The 19896-nt window shown below is 36.5% G+C and overlaps 3 protein-coding genes across 3 annotated transcripts; 2 read left to right on the top strand and 1 right to left on the bottom strand.

The window, feature by feature from the left end:
* The first annotated feature begins 44 nt into the window (after positions 1-44).
* On the top strand, positions 45-4510 carry LOC113749889 (S-adenosyl-L-methionine-dependent tRNA 4-demethylwyosine synthase). Its single transcript, XM_027293764.1, has 8 exons — positions 45-950; positions 1611-1726; positions 2226-2401; positions 2688-2878; positions 2973-3059; positions 3465-3622; positions 3779-3989; positions 4073-4510. Exons 1-8 carry the CDS (start codon positions 87-89, stop codon positions 4211-4213), a joined length of 1944 nt encoding a protein of 647 aa, XP_027149565.1. The 5' UTR covers positions 45-86; the 3' UTR covers positions 4214-4510.
* A 2381-nt stretch (positions 4511-6891) lies between these two features.
* On the bottom strand, positions 6892-8096 carry LOC113749528 (neurofilament medium polypeptide-like). Its single transcript, XM_027293294.1, has one exon. The coding sequence runs from the start codon at positions 7398-7400 to the stop codon at positions 7005-7007; it is 396 nt and encodes a 131-aa protein (XP_027149095.1). The 5' UTR covers positions 7401-8096; the 3' UTR covers positions 6892-7004.
* A 6972-nt stretch (positions 8097-15068) lies between these two features.
* LOC113749434 (uncharacterized protein At1g01500) lies at positions 15069-19671 on the top strand. Its single transcript, XM_027293177.1, has 3 exons — positions 15069-15345; positions 16236-17047; positions 19054-19671. The coding sequence occupies exons 2-3, from the start codon at positions 16346-16348 to the stop codon at positions 19285-19287; spliced, it is 936 nt and encodes a 311-aa protein (XP_027148978.1). The 5' UTR covers positions 15069-15345; positions 16236-16345; the 3' UTR covers positions 19288-19671.
* Positions 19672-19896: the final 225 nt, after the last annotated feature.

The raw sequence follows: 19896 nt of genomic DNA on the forward strand, positions 1-19896 counted from the left end.
TACATTTTGTAACTGCAATCATCAGAAACAGAGCAATCAGTCAGAAATATGACAGACCACCTGAACCCCTGAATTTAATTCCAAACATGTTCCCATCTCTCTCCCCTACGCGTCTCACCCTCCTCACTCTCCTCTCCGCCACCACCCTCTTCCTTTTCTACAAATCCCACCGCCGCCTTCTCCACCGTCTCAAAACCTTCAAAACCCTAAACCCTGATACCAGAGGCAAAATCTTTTTCATTTCTCAAACATCCACATCCAAAGGTCTAGCTCAACGCCTCCACAACCTACTGACCCTCAATAACCTCCCATTTGACCTTATAGACCCCAAAGATTACGAGCCGGAAGACCTATGTAGAGAAACCCTCGTTTTAGTAATCGCTTCGACGTGGGAAAATGGGGAGCCCCCGCAAAATGGGGCCTTTCTGGTTAATTGGGTGAATGAAAGTGCGGAGGATTTCCGGGTCGGCGCTGCTTTGCTGGTTAAGTGTAAATTTGCGGTTTTTGGGGTTGGGAGTAGGGCTTATGGGGAGACGTTCAATGCTGTGGGGAAAGGCTTGTCGGGGAACTTGAGGAAACTAGGGGCGAAGGAGCTGTTGGAGATTTGTGAAGGTGATGTGGACGGCGGGGATTTGGATAAGGTGTTTGATGGGTGGAGTAAGAAAGTCGTTGAGGCGTTAAAGGATAATTGGAAGGAAAATGGTGTGTATTTTGGGAATTTGAATGGCGTTGATGGTGAGGCGAGTGATGAAGAGGAGTATGATGATGAGGATGATGAGGAAGGAGAGAATGATGGGGAGTCGGAGCTTGTTGATCTTGAGGATATTGCTGGTAAAGGACCTTCAAGAAGGAAGGAGATGGTGGAGGCTAAAGCTAATGGAGAATTGAATGGTGTGACTGGCAAGAAAGCAATGGTGACTCCTGTGATCAGGGCAAATTTGGAGAAGCAGGTAGTTCGATGAAGTGTCTGTTTTTCAGATATTAAAGAATCTAGGATGCATGATTGATATTTAAAAAAAAAAAAGTTTTGCACCTTCGGAGTTTAATGTATGTTTTTTGAAATAATGAGACTTAAATCGTCTGTTCATCATGGCTTGCCTTCAGACTGGGTATAAGTTATTTGAAGTACCAAAAGCTGCTTCTAATGTAACAATGTTTGTCTGATGGTAAACTATAGAATACATCCGTTGACTATAATTTAGTTAAATTTTTGTATCTTCGTCATTGGCCTTCAACCTCATATTTGAAGATGTATATTTTTAGTCTTATTATGCTCTAGTAGTACATTATTAATATCCTCTATGTTGGTAATTTTGTTCTGCAAATCCTTTTCCTATGATTTTATTTCAATATCTGTTGGATTTCACAGTTTCTTCTGCTTTTGTGTGAATTTTGAGACTTTACATGGGGGATGATTTCAGCTTGTTTGATTTATTATGCATGCGGAATCACTTTGTTTTTGTTGGGTTTCTTAGTTTGCTAACATGTTACATTATGGTGAAAGGCCAATTATGTACCTGCATATCTTGTATCTAATTTTGTTTTCTGTAGATCTGTATGTAAAGTCCTCCATCGCTTTTGAACTCACAGCTATGTTATGGCTATTGCAGGGGTATAAAGTTATCGGGTCCCACAGTGGAGTCAAGCTTTGTAGATGGACCAAGTCTCAACTAAGAGGCCGTGGAGGCTGCTACAAGCACTCATTTTATGGGATTGAGAGTCACAGGTTTACTTTATCAACTCTTGACACTTATTGTACTATTGGTCGTTTGAGAGTTGCAATTAGACTACATAGATATGTCTCCTCTGGCTTGAGCACTGATTTACCTTATATCATGTGGATGTCATTACTGTATCCAAGTAAAAGCTTTCAGATCCTCATGTGTGAGATGGTCGCAAGCATTTTCACAGCCTTAAAAATTTTCTTAAAAGGCATTCCAAACTACAAACTTTCTCAACTAAATAGAGCCTAAAGTAAACCCCAGTCAACATGATTGTAAATCTTTTGTTGAATTGTTGTGTAAAATTTTTAACATGATTAGCCTATAGGTTATCTGTTCTTAGAGAAGGTAGTTGTTGTACTTAGAACTGTTCTAAGAGCGCTTTAGCGGTTAAGAGCTGCAGATGCTTTCCTGATAAGCTGTGCAGGTTTTTGTTGGTGCATGACTTTGTGGATGTTTCTCTGTTTCGTAGAGATTAATTTATATCCTTTTTCAAATCTTTAGATGCATGGAGGCTACTCCGAGTTTAGCATGCGCAAATAAGTGTGTTTTCTGTTGGAGGCATCACACAAATCCTGTTGGGAAGAGTTGGCAGTGGAAGATGGATGATCCTTTAGAGATTGTGAATACAGCTATTGAGTTGCATACCAAAATGATAAGGCAAATGAAAGGAGTTCCAGGCAAGTATTAAGGTTGCATCAACCTTTTTTTCCCATATGGAGTATCATTGTAGCTCTCGTTCGTGTAAGAGAATTAGAACATTCAATTAAATGCATGGTATAATAGCATAAAGGTGAGAGAGCTTTTAGTTAAAGCACTTCACTATCTAGGCTTTTTCCTCTTTAGTCCATGTTTAACCGCTCAAACTGATGAAAAGTTGTTACCCTAGTGTAAAGTTTTGTCCTGAAAACTGGATGATGTGTGGGTACTGTTAGCGTTGTTCTTAAGAGGCATATATACCTGCAGGTGTTAAGGAGGGGCGCCTGTCAGAGGGTCTTGCCCCTAGGCACTGTGCCTTGTCTCTTGTTGGTGAGCCCATCATGTATCCTGAGATCAATACATTGGTAGATGAGTTGCATCGAAGACGGATTTCTACTTTTTTAGTGACAAATGCACAGTTTCCGGAAAAGATCAAGTTGCTGAAGCCTGTTACACAGGTTTGCTTGTTTTGTTTCCGTCTTCAGTTCTGTTTAAATATCTAACTGAGTTTTGGTGCTAATTGTCACTGATTTCTTTCAATTGATTATGCAGTTATACGTTAGTGTAGATGCTGCAACAAAGGACAGCTTGAAAGCTATTGATCGGCCGTTGTTTGGAGATTTTTGGGAGCGATTTGTTGTGAGAATCTTCGTGATATTGAAATCTATAATTTGTTTCATCTTACGCTTTCTTCATTTTGATATCAAAATCTATCATTTATTTCATTTTAGGCTTTCTTCTTTATGATATGGAAACCTATTATTTATCCATTTTAGGCTTTCTTCTTTTCTGAACCATTTGGATGAATGCTAGATGGCTTAAAAAACAAAAAAAGAGAATGGGATTCCCTCAATTCTAGCACCAGTTGGATTGCGTGATTATCATCATAGAACCTTCCAAGTGTTCAAACTTGTCTTTGATTGTCAATAGGGAGAAATTAGGAAAGATGTGCTTTTACAAGGAGCTTCTACTTGTTTTAGTTTAGCTTTGGGATGCCTGGCTGCCTCAATGTAACTCTGCCCTATCTGTTTTTGCCTTAATCAGGAGTCCCTGAAAGCTTTAAAAGACAAACAACAGCGGACGGTTTATCGCTTGACTTTAGTCAAAGGTTGGAATACAGAGGATGTAGATGCGTATTCTAGCCTCTTTGGCACTGGGAATCCCGATTTCATTGAAATAAAAGGAGTTACTTATTGTGGATCGTGAGTTCCGAACCTAGCATTCTCTCCTCTGCCTCTGCACCTCCCCACCAAAAAAAGAAAAAGAAAACCTTCCCCAAGGGTCTTATTCCCCAAATGGCCTTTTGTTCTATTTTGACAGTGATATTGGAAGTGAAGTACTGAACACTTTTATAACAGGTCTGCTACGTCGAAGTTGACAATGGAGAATGTGCCTTGGCATTATGATGTAAAGGAGTTTTCTGAGGCATTATGTCGGAGAAGCAACGGAGAGTATGCGGTTGCTTGTGAGCATGTACATTCGTGTTGCGTTCTTTTGGCTAAAGTGGAGAAATTTAAGGTGGATGGCCAATGGTACACATGGATAGATTATGAAAAATTCCACGACCTGGTATGCAACTTTTCCCAGTGAAGTAAATTTACGTTGTAGCATGCATACATATTTAATGTCTATCTCATTCTCTGAAAATTCAGGTGGCTTCCGGAAAATCATTCACTAGCAACGATTACATGGCGCCAACACCAAGTTGGGCAGTCTATGGAGCAGAGGAAGGTGGTTTTGATCCAGAGCAAACTCGTTACAAAAAAGAGCGGCATCACAAAAACAGTCGCTGAGCGGGTGTGGAACTATTTTTGGTTACTGAAACAGGTCGGTCAGGTTGGAGTTTCGCCTTGAGAGAAAGTTGAATGGGTAGAGCAGCCTGCAGTTTTGTTTGCAGAATCAGGTTTTACTGTACACTTAGAAAGTTAATTCTGTAGAATAGTCACGAAATGCAACAAACACAACTACAACAAACAGATGTACTACTGTATCTTACCATCAAAGTATTCCTTTATTATGCAAATGGTTGGTGGTAGTGCTTATTTATGAACCGCGTTGACTTGCTAATGATCTTTGTCCTCTCTCTGTTACTTATTTTCTTGGCATGTGCAGACCACTGCGACGTTTTGTTTGTTAGATTGTCTGTGTCCCCTTCCCGTTGCTTCTCCTCCTGTACCATAATTGTCCTTTCCCCTCCTTTTCTTTTCAAGTCTCAACTCGCTCAAACAGGACAAGAACCTCCCAAAGTCTTATCAATTCCCCAAAATATAGTTCCCCTAGGGTTGGCTGGTGCTGGGGAAGCCTTTTCAGGTCCTGGCATCGGATGGTCGCGGTTCGACTCATGTTAATGTCTTGTGTCTTCTGGAGGTGGGGGCACAAGCACAGTGGGATTAGTCGAGTTCGGAATATTACTCCGTTGAATCCCGAATATTCACTGTGTCCGAAAAAAAAAAGAAAAAAGACTACCCCCTTTTCTACATACGCGAGTTTCTACGTTGCAGTTGAACAGAGTCCATTAATATATTTGGGGCCATGGTGAAGCTTTGTGGGGATGAAATAGTGTGTACCATTGGTTCCATATAGTTCAATTTGTAAAGAGCGAAACCAGGGAGCATCACGATTCTTTAAGACGAGGACTCGAGGGTGAAGGCAAATTGATCACTACAGCATCATCCTCTGGGGCCAGAGAAATCTTGAGCTTGGATTTGATTTGAGAGAAAAAGGGGTATCGTTGACAGTCGGCAAAGTGCTACCTATGGCAACGGAATACGGCGCACCATGACGCTGCCTTCTACTTGCTCGCCGTTTTAACCATTATTTGCCTAGTCTTCCATGGAAAATACTCGATTGCTTTTGATAATAATTGTCCAATCACTTATCAGTTGCGTTTCCAGCCTCATTTCTTCTCTTGCTTTTCTGTCACAGATTTTGTTCCCAATCAACGTCCAATGGCCCTACCCCAGGAGAAAGTTCACTTGGATGACTTATGTGCTCCATTTATCCTCTTCTTCTCTAATTTTTTTTTTTTTTTTAAGGGGGGAGGGGGGTGTTGGTGGGGAGTTGTTTTCCGGGTTCCTGGAATACGCGAATTTAATAAGATGGGCTAGCTCTAATTTCAAAATTTTGAGTACAATAACGAAAAAAACGTAGTCAAGAAAGAATGGAAACAGAATTTTCAGATGAGACGAGGAGGACTACTACTACTACTAATGCTGGAGGTGGAAAAGTTTGACTATCCCAGAGATCCAAAGCAAAACTGTGATTAACTCTAAAAAAGAATTTGATGGCATGCGTGATGGCTCCGAATCTTTGCTTGCAAATGATAACCAAAAGACCATTTCCCGTTCTTTCTTTTTCACTCGAGACTAGAAAACAAGAACAACGCAATGGAAATTTGCACTAACATGCAAATTTGTCCGAGTTGGCACGACTAATGCAGCCAACGCAGTACAGTTTGGCAAATACATATGAAAACAAGCCCATGACATTTATTTAACTAGCATCAGTGGACAGCAAATAAAATACTACAAAACTTCCAAAAAAAACACACACACTGGTAGATGCCAAGTATGAACCACTGAGCTTAGTTCAATGGCCACCACTATAGCGTCAAGGCTTGATGAAATGAGAGGTCAAGATTCAGATCCTGCCTCCCACCATTTGTCACTAAATGTGACATGCCATCTCAAGTAGCTACCGGATCGTCGAGGCCGATAGGTGGTTCAGTCCCCTCCGATTTCTTTTCGAACCTTTTCAGGTTTTCCCCATTCCCCATAGTATACATTTACCCATACTATAGAATAGATATAGGTCTGTCGTTTCTAGGGGGAAAAAAAAAAAAAAAGTAGATGCCAAGCATGAGGTAGTTAATTTGAACAGCACCACCAGCACTAGCTGAATTTGGTTCCAACCAAGGATTTAGTAATTAAATCAATACTGCATGGTATAAAAGATGCTTCAGAGTGTAACCACACACACAAAAGCTATACGAGATGTTTTCATTTCTGACCATATAATCTATCCTATCATTTATAACGTACGTACCTGCAATTTCAGCAAAGTATACATGTCAGCTAAAAAAAGAGTGTGTATTCACCATCGTTCCTGACCTACTATTTAATGGTGCAAGTACGGTAAAGTGTAGAGAACGATCAACACAAAATTTGTACGGCCTTGATTGGATTACAAGCTTTTCTCTGTTTAATGTTGGCCAAGTTTAATGAGAACGCTGCAAATTTTCTTACCTCACAGGATTTCAGCAGACTTCAGCACAAGGCAATGAAAAACCAGAACCAAGTATAGTGTAAAGGTGGAAGACAACCGCTGAATTAATTATTAATATCGAACGAAAAAAATGAAAAACAGAACGAAAAGAAACAAAATACTAAACCATTAGCACGATTCCCCAAACCAAACCCCACCTTTGGTGGGTGTTTTAGTTTAGCAAACATAAACCACACAAGGCAAAAAAAAAAAAAGGGCAAATTAATTCATTAATGATCTTTCCTCCAATCTTCTTTCTTGAATTCCATTCAACCAAAAAATCTTGAAAGAAAGAATTAATGGAACCAACAACTACGAGATTTAGCTGCTCTTCCTTGGCTTACTTTTGCGCCTGGCTCTGCTCCTTGGAGCCGAAAGCTGCTTTTTTGAAGAGGATGATGCTGCTGCTGCTGCTGTTGTCATCGTCGTCGTTGTGGCGTCTTCTTTCATCTTTGATGGCTGCCCTTTTTCTTTTTCATCGCTTGTTTTCACTTTCTTTGAATCACCTCCTTCAACATCATGGGCCTCCTCCTCTTGTGCTGTTTTCTCTTCCTCCTTCACTTCTTCCACCTCAGTTTTCTCAGCAATAATTTTCCGGGGTCTTCCTCTTTTCCTAGGAGTCAGAGGCTGCTGCTGTCCTTCTGCATCAAGGGATGATGATTCTGCTATTGCGACTGATAACTCCTTTGTCTTTTTCACCGCTTTCTTTTTACCCATAAATATGTTTTTCAATCAATTCCCAAACAAATTCTTGAGCACCAAAACAAGATATACTAGCTCCCCACCTGACTACCGAAATTCTAACATGGCCAATACATATTGCTCCACTTCCATATATGCAACTATATGTATTGGATTAATATTCTCAAATTCACAAAAAAAAAAAAAAGGAATTACAAACTTAATACTAGTAGTATTTCAATAACAAATATTTGTCTCTTCCTAGATCCTAGAGCCACTTAAAAAAAAGTAGTAAAACACCGCAATCCATCTTGAATACTCCTACCATGTATCTTCCACTCATAGCATAGCAATATACATATGGGAAAGACCGAACTTTAGCTCTCACTTTGATGCAAGCAAGCTTAATAAAATGGATAAGCCGCCTCTTTAGCAGAATCAGATGGTATTATATATAACCAGAAATGAAACAAAATCCACTAAGCTAAAACACACCTTTCTAGGACCATGTGCACAAAAATTACCTCCTTTTTCCTCTAGCTATGTGTCTTTCTTCAATCTTTCTACCCGGGAGAAGATGTCTCATGCAGAAAATATCTGAATATGAGTACACTACAATTAATATGCATAAGTTTACCTTATCCTTGTATGAAGCTAGCTTTAGTCGTTTTAGCTGAAGAAGAAAAGACGGGCAGTGACGAAAGAAAAGAAATGAGGTCGAAAGATGGAGAAAGAGAGTAGGGGTTGGCTATTGGCTAAGGCTATGGCTATCTGTCAATTCTACGCCTAGCCTAACCACGGTTAAGTTGAGAAAAGGATCAAGTCTGGTCAACAACTAATTTGAAAAAAAAAAAAGGGATAATTTCAGAAACCTCCCCTGAGGTTTCTAACATTTACACTCACCTCCTCCGTGGTTTGAACAATTACACTAACCTCCCCTGAGATTACTAATCCTTTACAAATTCAGTCCAAATGATTAAAATATTGTTTTAGAGAGTGAAATTAGAATTTTGTACCTGATTTGCACTTTGTGCTACATGTCCAATGAATGACAAAGTATTACAAATTAATTAATAATTAATAAATTTTAAGGAACGTAGTTTATAGGCAAATACGTATTACTTATTTAAAGTATCAGCTCTTTACGGGTATTTTATTTTCAAACATTTACTTTATTACAAATATTTATTCTCAAATACAGATTTGTATTTACTCTCAAATATTTAATTTTTGTTAAACAAAAAACCTACCAGTTTTTCTTTCGTAGAAATATTAATATAACGCTTTTTCAATTTTAGTTATAAATATTTATGTATTTAGCATAAATTAAATGATTCAGGATAAAATACTCATAAAGAGCTAATACTTTACTCATGTAATGGATGAAAATCATAAAAAATTAATACTTTATGGGCCATTTCTTTTTTAAAAAAATATTTAATTTATATTAAATAGATAACCTACTAATTTTCTTTTTGCGAGAATATTACTGTAACACTTTTTAATTTTTAATCACAAATGTTAATATATTTATCATAAATTAAATATTTAAAAATAAAATATCTGTAAAGGGCGGGTACTTTAAATAATATAAGGAGTGTAGTTTATTGATTTAAGTAAGGAGTGTAGTTGATAGGCAAATGCATATAACCTATTTAAAGTACCAGCCCTTTACAGATATTTTATTTTCAAATATTTAATTTATGATAAATATATTAACGTTTGTAATTAAAAAGTAAAAAGTGTTACAGTAATATTCTCGCAAAAAGAAAATCAGTAGGTTATCTATTTAATATAAATTAAATATTTTTTTAAAAAAGAAATGGCCCATTAAGTATTAATTTTTTATGGTTTTCATCCATTACATGAGTAAAGTATTAGCTCTTTATGAGTATTTTATCCTGAATCATTTAATTTATGCTAAATACATAAATATTTATAACTAAAATTGAAAAAGTGTTATATTAATATTTCTACGGAAGAAAAACAGGTAGGTTTTTTATTTAACAAAAATTAAATATTTGAGAGTAAATAGAAATCTGTATTTGAGAATAAATATTTGTAATAAAGTAAATGTTTGAAAGTAAAATACCTGTAAAGAGCTGGTACTTTAAATAAGTAATACATATTTGCCTATAAACTACGCTCCTTAAAGTTTATTAATTATTAATTAATTTGTAATACTTTGTCATTCATTGGACATGTAGCACAAAGAGCAAATCAGATACAAAATTCTAATTTCATTTTCTAAAACAATATTTTAATCATTTGGACTGAATTTGTAAAGGATTAGTAACCTCAGGGGAGGTTAGTGTAATTGTTCAAACCATAGGGGAGGTGAGTGTAAATGTCAGAAACCTCAGGGGAGGTTTCTGAAATTATCCCAAAAAAAAACTATCCTGCTTTGGCCAACCGGGGGGTACCGGGCACAGGCACATCAAGTGAAAATTACACTTGAGTTTAGAGTTTAGGGGGTATAAGCACATCAAGTAAAAATTACACCTAAGCTTAGTTTGGGCCATCAAAAAAATGCAAATGTGACAATCAAGTCATATCAAAATGAAATATTATTGTGCCACCAACATTTAATGTTTTTGATTTTGTGAGTTCTTGGTTATTCGTGTTTGAAATTTGATAATTTGAACTTCTAAAATGGTTGCATTATCCCTTCAAGAATGTGCAATTAGTTGGCCATGCAACTACGTCACGTGATTGGCAAAAAGGGCAAGATCAATACTTTCTCCGTTTCAATCATACTTTTTATTTTGGAATGTCTTAAAATATTTGTCATATTGAAAAAGTCAAATCATATTTTAGTTTCTCTTTCCAATATAACCCTTCTTATTAATCATATGCATGTTACTATTCTAACTTAAATTTTAAATTTGTGAGGGTAAAATTGAAAAGAGAAATACAAACATTACAATCAAGCCACTATTTTTAAAAAGTTGGATTCTCGAAACATGACTAAATAATTGGGACGAGCGGAGTATTAGGATAAATTCATTCTGACATTTGTGGAGTCGATCGAAACAATTATTTTGAGAGGTTGGATTTCCAGAAAAAAGATTTTGAATGGAAAGCATATTACGTTTATGTCACATAAATACTTTTGTGCTGATTAGAATTATTCATAATTAGCATGTAAATACGCCACTATCTCCACATATTTTCTAGGAGCACTGAGAGCACCTTAATCCTCAACACTAGATTAACTCATTGTGATCTAAACAACTCGTTGTAAACCTCTTGTGTCGAACACGAAAAATTATGGGCTTTGTCTCAAATAATTTTGATTTTCAAAAAGTCAAAATTAAATTTTAAAAAGCAAGTGACTCGTAATTTATAATTTTAGAGTTCTAGCTTTAGGGGGAAAAAAACCCAAAAACTATAAGAAAATTAGTTAAAAACATCACAAAACAGATTCTCTAGAATCAAAAGCCAGAATCGCGTCCAAAAATCAGTTGAAATCAAGGCCTATCTGGTGTTAAACTAGCAAGTACTCCACTAAATAGGAGTGGACAGTGGTGGGGTAAAATAAAGGAGAGGCTGCCGGGGTTGTGACTCGGTGAGCTATGACCGGAACCAGGGTGGAGGGTTGGGGGACTCTTTCCTCTTTACCCTTTACCATTTCGAGTTCTGACTTCTAACAATTGAGTGGGGTTAAAGGAAAGAGGTGGGGTACGGTCTATGACACACTTCAGTGTCTCAGTCTGACCACTGGTGTCTTCTTCTTTGCGGGTTTCTCGTATATCTTCTGGTTCCTGTGGACAAATTGAGTAAGTGGTCCGTGAATATTGGCCCTTGGATTCGATTCAGCTACGTCTGATGATCCATTATCCGATGAGGATCTACGGCCAGATGGACCACAGGTGTATATGATACTTGACCCACGGATGCAGGTGAACCCAAGTGGGCCTCATTGATATATATATATATATATATATATTAACTCGGGTTGGCAACACCCTCATTGACTCTTTTGACCAGCTACATTGGCCAAATTGTACAGTAGCTTTGCCTACGCAACGTTGCCAAATTGTACCTTTTTTTTTATTATTAGTGCCTACTAAAACCCAGTGAAAGTAGAAGACTCCTGGTCCTAGTAAAAACAATCAAAAAGAAGGGAAATCGTGTTGTCTTGTTTCCATTTCAATGGGATGCAAGAAACGTTACTACACTACTGTTTCTTTATTGAATCACACGCGTTCACAAGAATCTGCTCTTTTGACCAACCAAAGAACTCAACTTGCCTTGTCTCTATAATGTGCTTTTTCCATTTTGCAGATGTGAATAGGAGTATATTTTGCTTTGAAATTTATTGATTTTATGAGTTTTTAATGTTTATGTTATCTCGAATGGTTGAATCCTGTAAATTGGTTATAATGACCTTCTTCGAAGTTAAAAGAGATATCAACAGAGAGTGCCCCACAATTTTGTTACATCACATTCATCTCTCCTTGAGCTCTTCTGTTTCTTCTTTCCTGTAGCGTTGTTGACTTCCAAGCTTTTTTTTTTTTTTGAAACGATAGGAATATATCGATCAAAACATAACTTTACACTTGTAGAGCAACGGCTCCAAGAGACTTTACAAAGGTGTTAGACACCTTGAGGATTGTTCCATTCCTCATCAATACAAACTTCTCTATAAACTCATAAGTTAGTGCAGCCAAGTGAAGTCATTGTAAATGGGTATGAGTATACCATTATATTCAATTACCTATTTATGAGTTATTTAAAATTTACTTTTTTTTTTTTTGCATGTTATCTGACAAGAAATAACGATATTTTATTATTATTAAATTGATAAGAAATTCAAATTTATTTGCACAACCCTCACTAAAAAATTGAGTTTAAATGTATAATTATTTTAAAATGGTTATAAATGAGTGGGTCGGATCAACCCACTGTCCATCAATTAAATGGTTTTAATTGAATACCCATTTAGATCCATTTGAAATTAACGGACGGATTTAAGCGGAGTATTGATGGACAGATTTGAATGAATCAACATAATTAGGTTATTATTAACACCTCTAACTTGCAGTAATCTTCTTAATTAATAGTACTTTAATGACATCAGGCTCTTTAGTATACATTTTGAACGTGCAATTTTTCTTTTTATTAGAAGAGAGTGCAATCTGTGTAGTCATAGGTTGGCAAAATTTGTTGTTAACGAAATTACGCTGAAGAAGCTTCCCTACGTGGTTTAGAAATGCCGCGCATGAAGACTCTTTGGCAGTAGCTAGTTTTTTGTAGTACATTTGTATGTAGCCATATTATTGTTTACATATAAAAGTTGACATTTGACCAAAAAAAAAAATATATTGATCATGAGAAAGTTAGGATTTGTTATTGCTGGAGTTTTTATAAAGAGACGTACTAAGGTGATGTATGTAATGTATATAAGATAAAAATATGATTCGAAAATGTATTCAAAGAGAACTGAAAAAAAAAAAAGAAAATATTAGTAATTAGCGGCATCCAATGCACGGACAAACTGACAATGGGCTGAGAGTCTACCTGAATGGGCTAAAGCAGCTTCCATTATGGGCTAAAACATGTCGAAATCAACTAAACCCAATTCATTCGTGTGTAGACTGAAGCCCATTGATCCACTGACTCCTCGTCCTTTGCTTAACTAGCAATTAAGAAACATTGGATGAGAGCTATGCGTTATTTGTAGGGGTGTGCATCGAATTCGAATTCGGTAATTCGGAAGTTTGAATTCGGAATTTTTCGAAATTTTGGTACCTGGTAATTCGACCGAATTCGATTTCGAATTCACCAATTCCGAATTCGAATTCGTACCGAATTCAATTCGGAATTCGGTAAATTCCGATTTCACCGATTTCACCGAATTCGGAAAAATTTATATATTATTATATAATATAAAATTTATAAAATTTTATAAAATTTTATAAATTTTATAAAATTTATATAATATTATATAGTATAAATTTTATATTACATGTATAAAAAATATATTTATATATTAAAAACGAATTTGAAATCGAAATCGGAATTCGAATTCCGATTTCGAATTGTGAATTCGAAATCGGAAATTCCGATTTGAAAAACTCCATTACCGAATTCGAACCAAATTCGAAATATATGAATTCGGAAAATCCGAATTCGATTCCGATTTGAAAAACTCCATTACCGAATTCGAACCAAATTCGAAATATATGAATTCGGAAAATCCGAATTCGATTCCGATTTCCGATTTATCGATTTCGAAAATTCCGAATTCAATTCGAATTCGATCGGTAAATCGGAATTTTTCGATTTTACACACCCCTAATTATTTGTCTTAAGGCGATAAGTCAGTCGCTCGTTTTGGAGAACATCACTTTCATCAATCCAAGAAACCGACCTCGGCTGCCAAATGTATTGATTTGGATTAGGCTATTCTATTCATATGATCCCACGCTTCCCCTGTCCCCGGTCTCCATCAACATTTCTTCTGCCTCCCAAATACTCCACATGTTATGTTGATCCATACGTATCTGTCCGTCCATTGTTTAGCTGCACTGTACACCATACAATATAGAAGATGCATATAATTATAGAAAAGGCACATTTTTGTGTAGAATATTTCGTGTTTGGATTGCAATTTTCTAAAGTTTTTATAGAAAATGTACGGTAACAATTTGATATATATATAAGGTAGAAAATTAATTACAAAATGTGTTCACGAAAAAAGCAGAGATTTTTTGATGAAAAATCTCTTTCCAAACAAGGTACCCTCTTTCAAATATTCAAGATGATGGGCTGTCCCATTGAAAAAAAGCTGAGATTTTACTGTTTTTTTTCAAAGGGTACTGAAGTATACTCCTAATTTCAATAATTGATCGAAGGGAAAAAAATTCCAATGATCCCAACTAGTATTAATCGGATGAATTTTCGACCAGCCAATTATTAAAATGAATTTTTGATCCCGATCTATCAAAAGCGTCAAATGTTGAACATTTTGTGCTATTCACGAGGAATTAGCAGAGGCATTATAGTCTGCTCATGAGAATTAGTAGGGGCATTTTGGCATTGTTAGGTACGTCCTCCATGATCACATTAAACTCCATCTTCTCCTCCTTTGTATTTTGGCTTTCCTTCCTTTTGTATTTGAGGGATTATTTGAGAGAGAAAGAGGGGTCAGCAACAGCAGCACCAGCAGAGGAAGATGAAGTCTCTTTATTGTTATTGAAGATGACGTGGCCCGCGGGAGTAAAGAAAAAGGGGTTGTAAAATGTTCCTTTAATTAGGTTTTTTTTTACCGCTTTTTACTCGGTGAATTATCGTGGGTGGACGAGAATGCCCTTGTTAATTTCTTGTGGACCTCACGCGATTGAATAGAGTATTATTTGAAATATTATTTACAATAATTATTGTAATACTTTTTTATGATATGATGTATGTGAAATAAAAAATAGTTGAGAATGTAAAAAAACGAATGAAAAAATATGTCTATGATGCAAGTAAAATATTATTTAGAATAATTAACAATCCAAAAATTTCTCAACTAGTGAAATTGAAAGAAGGTCCAAAATTTGATACTTTTTGATAGGTTAGAGGTCAAAAATTTATTTTTAATTATTGAAGGGTGAAAAGTTGATCCAATTGATATTTTGAGGTTCCAATGGAACCATTTTTTTCTTGGACTAAATATAGTGGTAGTAGTGCATCTTACGGTCAGTGGCATAGACTTTGGACGGGAAGGGAGAAGTGGATAAGTCATCGAGTCCAATTTGTTTAGATTTGCTATAAAGCCGTCTAAAGGTTTAGATTTGTTGTCAGTGTACGAAATTAAGGCCACAAGTAGGGTGGGCGAGAACATCAAAAAAGCTGCTACCTTGGAGCCCTGAAAGCGATTCCATACGCCACAGATAGCCGGAATTTTGGATACCGCATTTTTGGAGACACGGAAATAACGATATATATAAGAGGAAAACGGGAGGGGGTTGGATGCACCAATATTTTCTTGGTAAGTTTCTCATATTTATGCATATTGTTTCATCTATTCTTTCTGTGGGTTCGTTATTCTCCTATTATTATTTTCTAATTTGGGGTGGTGAGTGTGTTGTTGGCTGGTTTTGAGATGCTTGTATTGTGGAAAGTTGTCAATTGCTGGTAGATCTGTTAGCCTTTTTGGGATATTGTCCTGGCCTTCTTACTCTCATGTCTCAATATATATCCCTCTTGTCTATCTGGAAAGAAAGGCCAGAGAGCTTTCGATTTAGTTTCTGATGGCTTTGGCCCTTAAGAATTTGTGGATTGAAATCAAAGGTTTCTGCTTTATTTGTCGTTGAAATCACCGTGCAAGTCATGGTGGGTTCGCGTCGCAAAGATCATGCACTGATTTTTCTGTCTGTTTGAGTTCCTAAAATGGCTCTCTCTAAATATTCTCTTTTTAGCTTCCACAATTTTGATTTTTCCCGATTGGGTCTTGGTCTGGTCTTTGAAGTTTGATACTTTGTTCTTTGGTTAAGCCTGAAGGGAGGTTGGTATTTCTTGATCGAATACTCTTGACTGGAAAAAGAAAAAAAAAAAAAGAGGCATTTGGTTTTTAGCACCCTGTTTTTTAGATTGTGCAGTTACGGGTACGTCATTTAGTTATTATTACGTCTTCTCTATTCCTGATTTCGAGGATTCTGTTCCTAAAACCAGGTTACAAACTGCTTTGACAATTCTTAGTTTCTTTCTTAGACGTATATGGAGTTTTGGTTCTCTCATTATTTGCTTCTAGTCACGAGAAATAAGAAAAGATTTTGGATGCAGGACCTGCAGTGACTCTTATTATAGTAATAGAATTCTTTGGAAGCAATTCGGTGAATTACTTTTTTGAATAGCAAATATTTTGTTATTTTGGAACAGGATGTTCCGGCCTATGTTGTTTACATTCGTCGGATTGGAATCTATCCATGATTTTACGTCAGCCAGCTTTCAAAGATTTTGGTGAGGATTGAACACCCTCCTGGAACAATATGGACAGCTCTCATGAATCGTTGAACAATGGTAAACCAGCCGATCCTGCACTGCAGATTATACGGCATCCTGCTTACCAATCTCACAGCAAATTGGTTTGGCTTGATATAAGAGTGTTCTATGTCAGAATCAGTAGTTTTATGGTAGATGATTCAACCCCAGAATGTCTGACCCTCAACCATATCCCTCTCAGCCCTGATACTCTTCTTGAAGTGAATGGTGCAAGGTGTTCTATTTATTCAGAAGGGTCATCATGCATTCTTCGAAGGGATAGGCTAGATAAAAAATCTGAAGAAGCTACATTTGTGAGTACTGACAGTATAAGGTTATCAGGGAGTGTGAAATTTGAGGTTTTCCATAAGGAAGATCTTGTGCTCTCTGGTGTTCTGGAGATGTCATGTAGTAATGGTTTCACCTCGAAGTATAATGGCAATCCTAGGAAATGGAGCATGAATTGTGAAACAGTGATGAGTGCTGGTGCAGGATTCCTGAAGGGCAAGCATATAATTAGTTCTGAGTCCTCGTCACCCACCATTGAAGTCTATGTTGCTGGTTGCTTCTTGGGTGCCCCAGTCATCTTAACCAAGACTTTGCTGTTTAATCACCGCAAGAAGCCAAACAGAAAAGTGGTGCTGGATTCAATTCCGGAATATGATACTGCGGCAACCAACAAGGATGATGGATCTAGAGCTGATTTGCAGGTTTTATTCTTTCCGTCTAGATTTATATTAGATATCCATTCTTTTTATGTTTGTACTGTAGTTTTGGTTTAGTGCTGGACCAGAATATTGTGTCTGGATGGTTCAAGATTGTGCAACCAAATTCTCCAGTGTGGGCACCGCCTAACTTTTATTTCTATGTAGGTTTTGGTGCTCAATACTTATGCATATTTTGTTTCTGAATTCCTAATTATTCATGTTTTTAAGAACCATTTGCTTTGACTAGAAAGTATCCCTGTATCATTTAACTCTGCATTCGACCTCAACTTGAAATGCATGCTAAAGAAATACAGGAAGTCAAAACATGGGTCCTTAATGAAAAGATTATAAATTTATGTTGAATTTTCAGCATCTTACCTGCTGTCTTCTCTCATTCTTTTTGTTTTTCTTCTTTTAGTATATTATTTCAAATTTACCTGCTCTCTATTTTTTTAAAATGTCAAAAACAAAATGAGTTAATGTATGTCAAATGACTAGGAAACCTCTACTGAGTTTTGCTGTTTCATAAAATATATTCAAATATTCAAGAGTCATCTGGAGCTAATGATGCAATAAAATATATCATGACCATAAGAACCTTTCAGTGGTCACCTTATCCTTTATTTGGAATTTCTCTATGCTTCCTCCTATGAAACATGTTTCTGTGTTTCATTTCGCCTATTTCTATTAGGAATTGGATATTGGATTGTGAAACAGAATCTTATCCTAGACATGTCATGGGGGTATGGTCGGGCACAGTTCTTAAAGTGGTGCTCAGTCTAATTTTTATTTTTATTTTATGTTATCCATACTCTGCAAGAGTCTGACATGCAGGACCTCATCCCCCAAAGGTCCCATTAAGTAGCTATCAAGTAGATTGGTGATTTCAATTTTGGGCCCCACCACCATTTTCTCAGTAGTTGCTGATTGAAAATCAACTTCTTGTTTTCCCCATCTGTGTATCTAAGAAAATCAACTTTGTTGAATATGTCTGAACCTCAGTTGCCCCGGATTACGGATGGCTGGAGCTGCTTTTAAGTTCTATATTACAAACTTCAATTTCTGCAACAGAGATGATAAATTTGTTAAAATGTTATGACATTTGTTGTGTCTATAAAGATTTGAAGCATCCCGAGTGTGTCAAATAAAACTGCACATTTTTTCCATGAGTAGCCCAAAAATAAATAAATAAATAAGTTCTGTCTTGACTTCTTGGCATACTATCACTTGTACTTTGTAAAAAATATGATCAAAATTGTTCGTATATAACACAATTGTTCTCACTTGGATAGTTATTATATTTTTCAATTGGATCCTGTGGATTCTCGTGTAGTAATGTGAAGGAGCCTTCCATGTGATGATGGCATGAAAAACATTTTGATTACTGAATATGTACTCTGTGTTGATCTATTTTGTGAATATTTTCGGACTAGTTGACCTATCATGAATTGGTCAAAGTAGGAACTCATCCAAATTCCTGGTCTGATTAACGTCTCCAAGTACCTGAATTTGAGTTGCTAACTGATTTGATGGTGATTACAAGAGAAACTAGTAGCATGAGGATGTAGCTCAGAACTGAGTCAGTAACTGATCTATGATTGTTGACAGTGTTTGTTTCTTTTTCAGTTTTCCTTGTTAGATCTTAAAAGCTTCTTGTTTGCAGTTATGTTGAGTTATAAACTTCCAAGTTAGAACTATGGTTTTAATAAACTGGTATCATCTGAACTGCCTTGTGCCTTTTACTTTTCATTGTCTTGTATTGGCCTTAATTTATTTTTAAAAAAATTATAAATATGTTTCCCATCAGGTATATAAAAGGCCATGACCACTTAATCTGCATTTTCTGTGATCCTAATGTCTGTCCGGGATTGTAATACTTGCAATGTTATTTGCCGCATCTAAGTTGGAATGGCAAGTCAGACAAACAAACTGTTTCGCATTTGAGTTTAAACAATGTAATGGCAGCCTTTGCATGCTGTAAAGACTTTCTTTTGGTGACTTTGTTGCAGGTAACGGAGGACAGAAGCTATAAACCAGAAAGTGAGGAAGAGTTAAACAATATGTACTGGAGACGAATGGAATATATAGAAGGTGAAGATGGAGAAATATCCTGGTTCAATGCCGGTGTGAGGGTTGGAGTTGGCATTGGACTCGGCATTTGTCTTGGAGTCGGAATAGGAGTGGGTTTGCTCGTTCGCACGTACCAAGCCACCACCGGAAGCTTCAGAAGGCGGCTTATGTAGTTCTTTTTGCGTCGCCATTTGTTTAAAACTAATCCAAAGGCAAACATACGCTTGGTATGCGAGTCTTGACTCTTCGGTGCCTATTCTAGCTGTGAATTTCTCTCTTTTTGTTGAAAGGGTTGGGGTTAACATTGTATTTTTCCATATACAAACACCCTTTTCAAGTTTTTTTTTTTTTTTTGGCTTTTCATCTTTGAACGTGTTTTTGTATTGATAAAGAGTGTCAAGAGATAGCATGCCCTGTAAGCTTTAGTACTGGCACTCCAAAGATTGTATTATTTTTGTAAATAGCTTTGCCAAATCTTGGATTGCAATAAGTTGCAGGCGTTTTCTGATGATGGTTTCTGAGTTCTGATAAGAGCCAAGTTGGTTACCTTTGAAGCACGTATAGGGCTGAAAGTAGTTTTTTGTAATTATTCAAAATGTACATGCAATTACTGGATGATCGACAGCAACTTACCGTGCTTTTAATGAAATTCACCTCCATTGTCTAGTGTTGCTGTTTACAGGCTCGTTGCCATTTGTCCAGTATAAACGAAGTCATCGATTTCCCTAAACTACTTCAGTTAGCTATCGTTTTTATCCAGCAGCAGCACTTTCCGAGTAAAA

This window comes from Coffea eugenioides, chromosome 10 (genome assembly GCF_003713205.1).
Source record: "Coffea eugenioides isolate CCC68of chromosome 10, Ceug_1.0, whole genome shotgun sequence".
NCBI classification, from domain to species: domain Eukaryota; kingdom Viridiplantae; phylum Streptophyta; class Magnoliopsida; order Gentianales; family Rubiaceae; genus Coffea; species Coffea eugenioides.